The 14,540-nt window shown below is 36.6% G+C and overlaps 1 protein-coding gene across 1 annotated transcript in view; it reads right to left on the bottom strand.

Annotated features, from left to right (window-relative positions):
• Window positions 1-14,540, bottom strand: part of XPR1 (xenotropic and polytropic retrovirus receptor 1) — a 208,150-nt gene that overhangs the window by 172,779 nt on the left and 20,831 nt on the right. The window contains exon 2 of the mRNA XM_027565490.1: window positions 4,544-4,595. Within this exon, the coding sequence (XP_027421291.1) occupies window positions 4,544-4,595 (52 nt within the window). The remainder of the gene's footprint in view (window positions 1-4,543; window positions 4,596-14,540) is intronic.

Raw genomic sequence — 14,540 nt, 5'->3', positions numbered from 1 at the left:
TTCCCAATACTTCTAGGAATTATTTGGAGTAATAAAAAACTTTGTACAGATTTCTGGAAAGACAATTAGTTTCTGCCCAATAAGTCTAATAGTTCAGTACTATTCAAACTAGATAATGCTTCTTTTAAAAATACAAAGACTCAAGGAAATGCCTGATTAAAAATGTTTGAATTCAAAGACACCATTTGGATAAAAATATAAAGTAAATATAAAAAACTATTTTTATGTTTCAATACTAGTTTAATCTCTTGAATTCTCCTTTGGTTGTCACCTATAGCATCAGTAATCCTGATTGTTCTTCCTGAGTCATGCAAACTTAACATGGTCTCAGATCGCATAAATCTAAAATGATGATGAAGCAAAATGATCTTTTAAAAGTTCCTTTCAATTAGAAATGTCGATTTTTAATTCTGTGACATAGCCTGACTGTCAGATTCTCATATTTTTCCATCACAAGAATAGAAAACATTAATGCTTCTTAACAAAGATACTATATTTTAAAAAGATGATGGCAAAATAAAGTTTGAAGCTTTACGTGAAAATAACTCAGTATAAACCAAAACAAATTTAGTATACAAATTATATGAAGTGTGTAAGTCATAAGTATCAAAATTATCCTGAAGGAGGAAATTTTCCCGATACAGGTGTGACTATTTACCCAAGAACAGGGTGACCAAAAATTTGTGGCCAAACCAAAAAATTTGACAAAATTTGATTATGTTAAATGGGTACCACAATTAGAAGTTCTGTTGTCATATCCATAATAAACTGTCTTGCCTCAAAACAATCCTGATTATTAAGATACTACTGATTCACTGACGTTGGGACTTTCCGTTTGCAGCTTAATTTAATCTGTCCCAAATACCTCACTGACAGCAGGAATTATAAAAAGCACAATATAGTTTAAAGGGTTTTAGCATCTATTTCTGAAAGTTCCTCAAAACATTACTTCATTAAAGGTTGAATTTAAAGGTTCTAAGTGCGTGTCTGCCCCTCCACATAAAATAAATCCTCATTTTACTGTCACATATGTTCTACAATTCTTCCTGCAGAAAAAAGATAAAATAAACAGTAAAATTCTTAATTATGTCCTTATTTTAAAATCATTACACTGTGTCAGATCAGATCAGTTGCTCAGTCGTGTCCGACTCTTTGCGACCCCATGAATCGCAGCACGCCAGGCCTCCCTGTCCATCACCAACTCCTGGAGTTCACTCAGACTCATGTCCATCGAGTCAGTGATGCCATCCAGCCATCTCATCCTCTGTCGTCCCCTTCTCCTCCTGCCCCCAATCCCTCCCAGCATCAGAGTCTTTTCCAATGAGTCAACTCTTCGCATGAGGTGGCCAAAGTATTGGAGTTTCAGCTTTAGCATCTTTCCTTCCAAAGAAATCCCAGGGCTGATCTCCTTCAGAATGGACTGGATGGATCTCCTTGCAGTCCAAGGGACTCTCAAGAGTCTTCTCCAACACCACAGTTCAAATGCATCGATTCTTCGGCGCTCAGCCTTCTTCACAGTCCAACTCTCACATCCATACATGACCACAGGAAAAACCATAGCCTTGACTAGACAAACCTTTGTTGGCAAAGTAATGTGTAAGTTTTAACAAAGAATTTTAAGCCATCTTCTTGGTCACATATTTCCAAATGTGAATGCCTACCAAAACTAACAAATTACACGGAAGAGCAGGCAATGATATTAACACATATCAAAAGAGATTAGATATGAATTGATAAGGAATACCTGAGAATAAGTCTTTTAGCATTTTAAATATTTTCCTTCAGAATATGAGAATCTCCTAGTTACAACCACAAAATATTTATTTGTTGTTTTTTTGTAACACATTTGTTTTAAATAAAAGTAGAGACACTTTATTTTTCACGAATCAACGTATAATGATTCATGAAATTAACTCTCAAAGGATGAATAAAGCAAAATAACCAAGAAAAATAATCTAAATGTTTATTTATTTGAATAATAAAAGCAACTTTAAAGTAAACATGCTTTGATTTCTTAATACATTGAAATTAATTTTGTTTGGTTGATTTACTTTTATATGGGAAAAAAGCCACCTTATCTGTGATATTAGAAAAAAAGCACTATCTAAAAATTAGAAGAAAATGATCCACTAGTGTAAAAAATAGTGAACAAATTCTTATCAAACAAAAGCTTTCATATACTGTGCCTTTTATCTAATATACTTCTATCAGATAAACCACTTCACTCTTTAAGAATCCATTTCAAGTTATTTTTCTTTCACTATAATTAGAAACCCATTCCATCTTAAACAAAAGTACTGTGAAAATATGAATATGCCACTTATTGCACTGACTCATCTTAAGTAGTAAAAATAATTCTTTAATTCTAATAACAATATTAAGTTATAACTATTTAATATATGTAAATAATCAGTACAGCTATTACTTATACTCAACTCAATGCAATAAACATTTAAAAAATAAACATCCTATTGATGCTAATAGAATAATCAAACTACCAATGAACTTAAGAAATCGATTAACCTACTGACTAGTTATTATCTAAAAAAACTTAGCATTAACAATACTGACCTAAAATTCTTTAAGATTATTTATGGCAAGGGTTCTTGACTTTGGCTATATATTAGAATTACCTAGAGAGACAGTAAAACTATCAGTGCCTGAGTTACACTCCCCATATCCTATTTTATTTGGCCTGAGAAAAATGTTAAAAGTTGAAAGCCCTATCTTGGACTCTGTGATAAATCTGTTGATGATGCATTACTTTACAGATAACTGCTAAATAAAAATCTAGAAATATGATCTCAGTAGCAAGAATAAAGGAATAACAGAAATGATTATAATTTAAACACTGTATAAAAGAGAATAAATTAATACAGTATCACAATGCAAATGAGAGACAAAATTGAGTCCCTTTAATAACATTTTCTAACCTCAATACTATATAAGATAATGTTTCCTTAAACTACTTTCAATTCTTCAGTGTGTCTAAAAAGAAAAATTCCTGTTAAGAAAATAAAAACTACATGACTTTAGTGTTTATCTGAGAATTGAAAGAATGAATAAGTTCAAAATATTTCCCCTATGAAGACAGCACATACATGTGCATAATCAGCCTACAATACTCCCTTTATAACAGGGTCCAATGAAGTTCATGTCTCTGGACAATGAGATAAAAAGCTATTAACTGTAAATATTTGTCAATTTTAGCATACTTTGACAGAATTTAGTTTTTCCTCCAAAAACAGCTGACAGTGTATGAGATTTACTAGCAACATGACCTAGCATGGAAGGATGAATAAAGAACATTATAACGTTCAACACACTTCAGAATATCTTTGTTACAAACCAGATGGTAAAACTTAAAAAAAAAAAAAAATTAAGGAGAAGTAGCCCAATTAGAATAAAGTTAAAAGAACCACTACTAAAGCAAGTTACACAGGGTGAGGAAATCACCTTAACTTCCACATAATTTCATTTTTCTCATATTCTTAAACTCTTTTGAGGTGGTACTCTTCAAGACACATAAGAGATAATAACCCAATAAAGAACTAAATATTTGTCTTCAGTTAAATAGTAGAGAACACATTAATTATATTAAATGTATTAAATATAATCCAAAATTTAGTGACATATTATAAAACTAATACCCAGGTGTCAGTATCCTGGTAAAGATTTTGAGATTCTGAAGGAAGCACACTTTGAATTCAGAATGGTTAGAAAGATATACATGTCTATGTCATTAAAGACAATCAGATTTTTAATTACAGATCTATAGTTTTAATAAACTTCATATTCATCTCTCATGGAAATATGATACAAAATTTTAAAAGAATATCCGGCCTCAGAAGGAACACTCCCTCAAATAGTTGTTGAATTAGCTCCTATTTACTGACATAAGAACTACAACTTTAACTTACAACTCCTCAAACCTATCAATGGTTAAACCCATAAAGAGTGAACTGGTGAGCAGAAGCTGAGGTAACAGAAAAGGAAGGATCAATAAAGATAATTAGAAAGATAACCACTATGCTTAGGTCAGTCACTTTACGACTGCCAAGCTGTGCACATGCATACATATACATGCTTATATCTATGTACACACACACAGAGTAGATACGTCTTGTTTCACTAGTCTCAGTCTAAAGACATGACATAAATAGAAACAAAAGGCTTTGGTACCCAGACTAGTTATGAACTAAGGATTCACTGAATGATGGATGGATGGATGAACAGATAAGAAAAACAGACATAAGAACACATTGCTGGGGGGAGGCAGCATGGCACTTAAGAACTTTAAACCAGTATCTGTGATTCACAATGCTAAGGTGATGTAAGGACATAAGAGATCCATCATAAAGTAAATGTGAGCTAAACAATAAAAATTTCACTGAAACATAAAGTAATCATAATATATATTACAAAAGCCAAAAAAGATCTGTATAGTAGGGTAAGTTATATTAGTTTTATACTATTTGGTTTAAAATATCTCTTCTTAAAAAGAAGTTGTATGTGGTTAAATGTAGGGATTAATGCATCTTACCTTCCACAGAAGGTGCCTGGTCCTGAGCTGAATACAGCATATCCTTAAAAGCCTATTAGAAAGTAAGAAAAGAAATACATCAAATCATGAATAATCTTCACAGTAAAAGCATTTTCAGCTGAATTATTACTTTTTTTTCAATATCCAGACAATGACTACACAGGGTCCCCCAAATTGAGAATTTAGTAAAATACTTTGATTAACTTTAATAAGCTAAAACCCAAATACTATCCTTTCATATTCAGTACTGTCCCATCTTTAAGATGAGGGCTAATATATATATACTTTAAAAATTAAAGGGAATTTGGAAAAGAATGAAAAATCATGAACACTCTAGACCAAAAAAAAAAAAAAAAAAACCACCACTGGTGAGTCACAAATTGGCCTCCAGCATCCCTCAACCTCAGTAAAATTGACATTTGGGGCTAGATAATTCTTTATTTGTTTTTTGTATCTAGAGTGTTTTTTTTTTCCCCCTTTTGTATCTAGAGATTCACTAGATACCAGCAACAACCAACCAAAAATGTCTCCAGACAGTACCAAACGCCCCAGAGGACAAAAATCACCCCTCCCCAGAATCACTGGCCTACAGCATTCAAGCATATAAAAACCAAAAAAGAAGAAATAAACCTCCAAGGTAGTCTACTCCAGTTAAATCACATTCTTCCCAAAAGGATTTACCCTTATTTTAAGTTAGTGACCAATATATCAGTTCCATGACTAACCCCTAAGCAAGTCTGACAATACACAAAAGCCCTAAGTGAATATAACAAAGATCTAGAACTTCTTTTAAGAAAAAGATATATATAATCACTTTTTTAAAAAATAATTTCAGATGTCCCAGGAACTACTAATTTCCAGTCTAAAAAAGAAATTAGAAGATTTTATCAAACATCAGAAAGTATTTCAGGTCACAGACTGGAATTATATATTAAAAGTCCTATACAACTTTACAGTGGTAGTTATGCTATAGTTCTTCCATGGAATATTTTAAGAGTGTAAATGTGTACATTGCTTAGAGTAGAATAAATTTCCAGAAGTAGAAAATTTCAAGAGGAAAGAAACAAAAAAATCCAGCCAGAGAAACTTCAGAGAATAAAACTACCCTCAGTTCTGTTCAGTAGCTCATTCGTGTCCAACTCTGTGACCCCATGGCCTGCAGCACACCAGGCTTCCCTGTCCATCACCAACTCCCGGAGCTTGCTCAAACTCATGTACTACCATGGAACCAGATAATATCAGAGACTCAAACACCTAACTGAAGTTTTTCTACTTCTTAAGTATGATAGGCATATGTACCTAAATCAGATGATGTTATCAGTAAGTAAATAAACCACCAATGACTAGCAGAAAAGCTTGTATGCAGTAGGAACTCAATACATAGCTCTTGAATTCAAAAGGGTTTCTTATTAGCACACTGAAAAAGCACAGTAAGTAAAATCTCTGATATGTAATGCAAATGAATTAAATTTGCAAAAGGAAAATTTACCAAATTAAGGTTTAAAAAGATTAAATTTTATAAAGACAAAGATTAAGATAGTCTTCATTTTGATTATAAACTAAATCATAGTTTCATTTAAATCAAGACAACTCTCAGTAAAATCAAGGATAATTCTTTTTGCTTCTTACTACTTCAGTTTTCTTCTGAATAAGAGACCTTCTATGTTTTTGACAGTAATAGACTTTAGAGGACTCTATAAATAGGACACCATCCCCTGACTGTGACTAGAGAAGAGCCCCCATTTGGGAAACCACCTGGGGAAAATCCTACAGTGTATTGTCTATATTAGTTCCCATGACTGTCTATTACATGACTCAGCTGAGTTAGGAGAAGTGCATCCAAATACACAAAACAACAAAATTGAGTTTCCTCATTCATGCTGTTTTAGTTTAAGGAAATCCAATACATTATATAAAATTCTGAATCTGTATAATAACTAAAATCAATATGTATTCATTTGCATCACAAAAGACTTCTCTGATCACTGAGAAGGGCACGGATGTGATTCCTGGTCGGGGAACTAAGATCCCACAAGCTGTGTGGTACAGCCAAAAGAAAAAGATCCAAAGCAATCCTTACATAGCATCTCTACTGTAATCTCTGAGTATGAAGTTATTTTTGTTATGTTGTTCAGCCATTCAGTCATGTGTGACTCTTTGCGACCCCAAGGACTGCAGCACACCAGGTTTTCCCTGTCCTTCACTGCCTCCCAGAGCTTGCTCAAATTCATGTCCATTGAGTCATTGATGCCATCCAACCATCTCATCCTCTGCCGTCCCCTTCTCCCCTTGCCTTCAATCTTTCTCAGCATCAAGGTCTTTTCCAGTGAGTCGGATCTTTCCATCAGGTGGCTAAAGTCTTGGCGCTTCAGCATCAGTCTTTCTTTGTAATTAATATCCAGGATTGATTTCCTTTAGGATTGACTGGTTGGATCTCCTTGCAGTCCAAGGGACTCTCAAGAGTCTTCTCCAACACCATGGCTCAAAAGCATCAATTCTGCAGTGTTCAGCCTTCTCTTTATGTCATAATGTTATTGCAATTTTTGTTATAGTGTTATTATCTTCGTTATAATATTATTGAAATATATACAAACTAGGATAAAACTCTTAGTGTTTATAACAATACATATGACAGTAAAATCTTACAAATTAAATCCAAACACAATCACAAAACCAGTATTATTAAATCAACATTAACATGACAGGAAACAAGATGTTTGCTGAATTAAAATCTGAATTGGTAACATGAATACAATGCCATTTTGCCTATTCTGAGTTTGGAATGCCCAGATGACTATGTCAGATGGGATCTACTATGAGGCAGTACAGTCAGCTATCTATCAGGAGGCAGTATAGTCAGTGGCTAGAGGCTATGGAGTCAGGTAATATGTATGAAAACCAACTCTACCACTTATTAGCTATGTAAAAAATTAACTTCTCTATACTCCAGTACCCTCATCTGTAAAACAGGACTAGTAATTACACATACCTCACAGGTCTACTGTACAAATTAAAAACTTAAAACACAAATCCTTACATTAATTATGATTCATTATTATTGAATAATATCATATATATTATTATACATGAGGAGTATTTTGATAAGTGCCTGGAACCCAGAAGATGCTCAAAGAATGTTAGCTAACAGAATGTGAACTACCACAAAACTTATGTTATACAGTGGGCTATCGCATCATTTGGCCATCCACCTGCTAGACATGACTACATCATTTACGCATTAGAAATGCCTCAGTTCTTAATTAACTCTTCACAAAGTAGTATAACACTACTTGGAGCCAACATGACCAAACAAGCATAAACAGAGACACTGCAATCTCCTGGCATCTAGGTTATAAGATGGTCAAGTAGATGATTTAGAATATCCTCCTATTATATTTTCTGATGATTGCTGACATGAATACACAGAGTTTTTAATTCTTATAAGAAACCTACAGTTTCCTAAGAGGACATATGCAGTCTCAATCTATATACACTGTATTTTTTCCTGCACATATTTTACTTTTATTTTGTTTTACTGGAGTATAATTATTTTACAATGTTGTGTTAGTTTCTGCTGTACAATGAAGTGAATCAGCTATATGTACACTTATATCCCCTCCCTCAAGGACCTCCCTCCCGCCCCACCATCCCATCCCACAGAACACCAAGCTGAGCTTCCTGTACCATACAGCAGGTTCTCACTAGCTACCCATCTTACACACGGTAGTATATATGAGAACAGACATATGGACACAGGGTGGGGGGGCGCGGGAGAAGGAGAGAGCGGGACAAATTGGGAGATTAGGATTGACCTATGTACACTATAAACAACAAGGACTCCTAATTTTATTGCTTAAACTTTCCACAATATATCTATTGTACAAAATAGGGTATAGTTCAATAATACTGCCAATACAAGCTTCTTATGTTGTTAATTTTTAATAACCCACAGTAGATCATCACTGGACTTCCCTGGTGGCTTAGTGGTAAAGAATCTACTTGCCAATGCAGGATACATGGGTTCAATCCCTGAGTTGGGAATATGCCCTGGAGAAGGAAATGGCAACCCACTCCAGTATTATCTGGGAAATCCCATGGAAAGAGAAGCCTGGTGGGCTACAGTCCATGGGGTCGCAAAAGAGTTGGACATGACTTAGCAACTAAACAACAAAGATCATCTCTGATCTCCTTTCCCAACCCATGGGTTTCACAGACCATTTCATAGAACAAGGATCAGAAGCTAGAAAGATTCCTTGTTGTTCTTCAGTCTCCAGTCGTGTCCGACTCTTTCCAACACCATGGACTGCAGCACGCCAGGTTTCCCTGTTCATCACCATCTCCTGGAGTTTGCCCAAGTTCAGGTCCACTGAGTCGGTGATGCCATCCAACCATCTCATCCTCTGTCGTCCCCTTCTCCTCCTGCCCCCAATCCTTCCCAGCATAGGGTCTTTTCTAATGAGCCAGCTCTTCACATTAGGTGGCCAAAGTATTGGAGCATCAGCTTCAGCATCAGTCCTTTCAATGAGTATTGAGGGTTGAAAGACTCCTACTGAGTCAACTTGCTATTAGCCTCGCACATGACATACCATAAATATTATCATCTTCATTAACAAAATATCTAATTTATATTTTTCACATATGCTTCAACATCCAAAGCAAGCACACTGGAATCCAATTACTGGATTAATGAACAATAAAATAAACACAGGCATTTGAAGAGAAAGGGCAAGGAATATTTGTTATAAACCTTTAAAGGAAGCATTATCCCTGTTAACAGAGCTTAATAATTCAATAAAATTTACATAAGATTTTTTCAAATGGCACTGACTATAATTTTGATATATACTTAAAAATATGTACACTATGCCTGACCTACACACCCCAGAAACACTCTCCAATTATCTCTTATCTTCTTTTTGTATTCCCTTTCTTTTTATCACTTATTTATGGCCACAGGAGCTCTTCATTGCAGCATGTGGGCTTAGTTGCCCCGTGGCATATGAGATTTTAGTTGCCCGACCAGGGATTGAATCCACGTCCCCTGCATTGGAAGGTGGATTCTTAACCACTCAACTACCAGGAAATCCCCCATCAGTTCAGTTCAGTTCAGTTGATCAGTCGTGGCCGACTCTTTGTGACCCCATGAATCGCAGCACGCCAGGCCTCCCTGTCCATCACCAACTCCCGGAGTTCACCCAGACTCACGTCCATCGAGTCAGTGATGCCATCCAGCCATCTCATCCTCTGTCGTCCCCTTCTCCTCCTGCCCCCAATCCCTCCCAGCATCAGAGACTTTTCCAATGAGTCAATTCTTCGCATGAGGTGCCCAAAGTACTGGAGTTTCAGCTTTAGCATCTTTCCTTCCAAAGAAATCCCAGGGCTGATCTCCTTCAGAATGGACTGGTTGGATCTCCTTGCAGTCCAAGGGACTCTCAAGAGTCTTCTCCAACACCACAGTTCAAAAGCATCTATTCTTCTGCGCTCAGCCTTCTTCACAGTCCAACTCTCACATCCATACATGACCACAGGAAAAACCATAGCCTTGACTAGACAAACCTTTGTTGGCAAAGGAATGTCTCTGCTTTTGAATATGCAATCTAGGTTGGTCATAACTTTCCTTCCAAGGAGTAAGCGTCTTTTAATTTCATGGCTGCAGTCACCATCTGCAGTGATTTTGGAGCCCAGAAAAATAAAGTCTGACACTGTTTCCAATGTTTCCCCATCTATTTCCCATGAAGTGATGGGACTGGATGCCATGATCTTCGTTTTCTGAATGTTGAGCTTTAAGCCAACTTTTTCACTCTCCTCTTTCACTTTTATCAAGAGGCTTTTTGGTTCCTCTTCACTTTTTGCCGTAAGGGTGGTGTCATCTGCATATCTGAGGTTATTGATATTTCTCCCGGCAATCTTGATTCCAGCTTGTGTTTCTTCCAGCCCAGCGTTTCTCATGATGTACTCTGCATATAAGTTAAATGTGTGTGACAATATACAGCCTTGACGTACTCCTTTTCCTATTTGGAACCAGTCCGTTGTTCCATGTCCAGTTCTAACTGTTGCATCCTGACCTGCATACAAATTTCTCTAGAGGTGGATCAGGTGGTCTGGTATTCCCATCTCTTTCAGAATTTTCCACAGTTTATTGTGATCCACACAGTCAAAGGCTTTGGCATAGTCAATAAAGCAGAAATAGATGTTTTTCTGGAACTCTCTTGCCTTTTTCATGATCCAGCCGGGAGGACCAACCCCACGTCCAAGGAGCCGTGGCTGCGCAGGCGCAGGAGGGCCTAGAGGAGCTATCCCACGTTGAAGGTCAGGAGGGGCGGCAGTGAGGAGATACCCCTCGTCCAAGGTAAGGAGCAGCGGCTGCGCTTTGCTGGAGCAGCCGTGAAGAGATACCCCATGCCCAAGGTAAGAGAAACCCAAGTAAGATGGTAGGTGTTGCAAGAGGGCATCAAAGGGCAGACACACTGAAACCATACTCACAGAAAACTAGTCAATCTTATTACACTAGGACCACAGCCTTGTCTAACTCAATTAAACTAAGCCATGCCCGTGGGGCAACCCAAGATGGGCGGGTCATGGTGGAGAGATCTGACAGAATGAAATTCCCTATATTCCCCTTTTAATCTCTTCACCAGAAATACTGAGTAGTCTGTGAATAATGTGCAAGTCAGTTACATTTGACCTGGTTTGTCTCACTATCCAGAAATCAGTCATATTTTCCTGATACTAAAGTGCTAGGAACAGTTCTATAAATCAAATTATAAAACTCAGAAGAGGGCACTGGGCATTCTCAAGAGTCCTGTACAAAGAATGACTATCTAATTTACCTTTATTTCTATCCCCAAATACAAATAAACTAACTGAACTCTGTTTTTGATGATAGAAATAATCTGTAAAGTTAAAAAAAATAGAAATCTTTATAATCTAATATAATAAAATTTAAAATTAATGTATTCTCATATATGCTTAACAATCCTATAGTTTATTAGGCACCTATAGTATATTAGAAGCATTACCCATGGCTCAATTTTCATGGAATTTAAATGTATCCCATCAGCAAACTGGAGAAGAAAACGGCAACCATTTCAGTATTGCCTGGAAAATCCCATCTATGGGGTTGCAAAGAGACATGACTTAACTGAGCACCATCGGTAAAAGGCAATTCAATATACAAAAGTTGTCACAACATTAAAGTATTAATGAATTTGTTAAATGTATAAAATATATGTAATTTATAATAGGAAGAACCAATTTGGAGTAGGTCCTGCTATATCTGTATTTATACATTTCCTCCCTAACATACTGTAATATCCACTGACATGGTTTTTACTATTTCTATGTAGGTATCTCCCTAATCTAAATCCTCAGCCACATGTCTGCTAACACATATACAAAATGTCTAAAATTCATTTTCTTCCCAAAGCCTACACTTTTCATGTCTTTATTTCTGTTAATGTCACTGCCAGTAACCACATCACACAGATTAACAATCTTAATTATTGTCTCACTCCTTCAGTAAATACTTGTGTATCTGCTACATGCCAGGCCTGTTTTAGGCACCTGGGATATACTATGAGGAAAAGAAAAATCCTTGTCCTAGGGGGTTAACATTTTTTTATGCTCTTCCTTTGCACTCCTAAGTTTAGTAATCTTATTCAGTCAATGCCACCACCCCCTCTTTTACTTCATTCTCTCCCATCCTCTCACCTAAACTATTTCAATGGACTCTTACTGCTCATTCTTTAATCCATGTTTCTTTGAGAAAAAGACATGTTACCCATTATTTGGAGTGAAATGTTATTTTCTAAAATTTACCTCTAATTTTGGCCTCTCAATTTTCTGATACTCTCCTTTTTATTTCCAACACTTTTCTACATCATTAGATTTTTATGTCAGATGTAGTAACTAGCCTCTGAAATAGCCTCCAATGATTCCTAACTCCTGGTAGTAACACTCTTGTGCAATCCCCTTCCATACTAAATAGGACTGACCTGTATAGCCAACGGGGCTTCTCCATTGGCTCAGCGGTAAAGAATCTGCCTGCAATGCAGGAGCCATGGGAGCTGCAGATTTGATCCCTGGGTCAGGAAGATCCTCTGGAAAAGGGAATGGCTACCCACTCCAGTATTCTTGCCTGGAGAATCCCCTTGGACAGAGGAGCCTGGTGGGCTACAGTCCATGGGGTTGCAAAGAGTTGGACACGACTGACACAACTGAGCATGCATGCACGAGCGTGCAGCCAATGGAATACTGCATACATGACAGAATACTACTCCCACGGTTAGGTCATAAAAGGCACTGCAGCATTCACCTTGCTCTTTCTTCGATTCCCCACTCTAGAAAAAGCCAGTCATGAAGAAACTGAAGCACCCCTATGGAGAGATCCAAGCGGTAAGGAACTGAGACCTCCTAAAAAAAGTCAGCACAAATTTGTGAACCACGTGAGTGAGCTATTCTAGAATCGGATCCAGTCCCCGGCAAGCCTTGAGATGGCTGCAGCCCTGACTGACATCTTGACCACAACCTCACAAAATATCCTGAGCCAGAATCACCCAGTTAAGCTGCTTCCAAACTCTTTACACACAGAAAGATAATAAATGTTTCTTATTGTTTCAGTAGTTTTAGGTAGTTTGTTACAGAGTAACAGATATTTAATACATGAGGCTATATTTGAAAAATATTTTTATATCACAGAATGTAATGTTATTAGATCATAACCAACATCTTTGGCTTGTCTTGATCAAAGTACCTAAAATTTATAATTACATAAAGACACAAAAACTATGGAAAGGAAGACTATGACAATTTCAAGAAGTGATTTATTTAGCAATAACAAGCAAAACTGCATTCCCGTAAGTCACAGCCACCAATACTGTAATTTAACTTACACTGAATGCCCTTGAGAAATCATATAGCTGCATTTCTGGGCTGGGACAGAATAAATCTGACAGATTAAATCAGCGTCTTCCTTACCTAAGGATCCTGTTCTGACAGTAACATGCAGCTGATAACAAATGTTCTTTTATAACTAATTAAACCTATATGGCTCATTCTTACATTTACAGTGGTAACAGTTGTAAATTCTCTAAGGGCAGAGAGTAATCTCACTTCAGTTCTTACGGGGCATAGCATCTAGCACAGTAAAAGTCAAAATATGTTTGTAAACTGCACAGACTTTGTAACATAAAGCCTAAATATCCAAAATCAGCACATCAGTTAATTTTTAAAGTGTTAACTATGTTATTTATATTTAATTATTTTATAGCATTTCTAGTTTCATGAAACACCAAAATGCAAAGTCATTTCTTTTGTCCGAATTTTCATTATTTTTGTTAATTGCCACACAAAATTCAAACCTCTTTCATTTACTAGCCACAAGAAAAGTTCCTAGTGTGTTTGACTTCCAGTCCTCTTTAATATATAAGGTTTACACAGGTTGATAAAACATTGTTTTGTCCAAATATAACAGTATGGCAACATAAAATTCCCACTCTGTTCTTACCAACAGTTTGCTAGTTTATCTGAAAGAAAACAAAAAAGGAACCCAAAGGTTCTGCAATACACCTATACACTTCATAAAAACGGTTTCTAATCCATGAGTCCAAGACCAGTTCACAGCTCCAATTTCAATACTACCAGCTATCATCATTTAGTTTCCAAGGAATTTCATGACATTGAAAGAGGGTATTGGTATACTAAAAGACTGAGTACCAACACCCTAAAATAAATATCTACTGAATAAATTAATAAAAAGAAGGCGATGGCACCGCACTCCAGTACTCTTGCCTGGAAGATCCCATGGACGGAGGAGCCTGGTAGGCTGAAGTCCATGGGGTTGCTGGGAGTCGGACACGACTGAATGACTTCACTTTCACTTTTCACTTTCATGCATTGGAGAAGGAAATGGCAACCCACTCCAGTGTCTTGCCTGGAGAATCCCAGGGACGGGGGAGCCTGGTGGGCTGCTGTCTCTGGGGTCGCACAGAGTCAGACA

The sequence above is a fragment of the Bos indicus x Bos taurus genome, chromosome 16 (assembly GCF_003369695.1).
Source record: "Bos indicus x Bos taurus breed Angus x Brahman F1 hybrid chromosome 16, Bos_hybrid_MaternalHap_v2.0, whole genome shotgun sequence".
In the NCBI taxonomy this organism is placed as follows: Eukaryota; Metazoa; Chordata; class Mammalia; order Artiodactyla; family Bovidae; genus Bos; species Bos indicus x Bos taurus.
The sequence above is the reverse complement of the archived record's forward strand: the minus strand, read 5'-3'. Positions and strand labels throughout refer to the sequence as shown.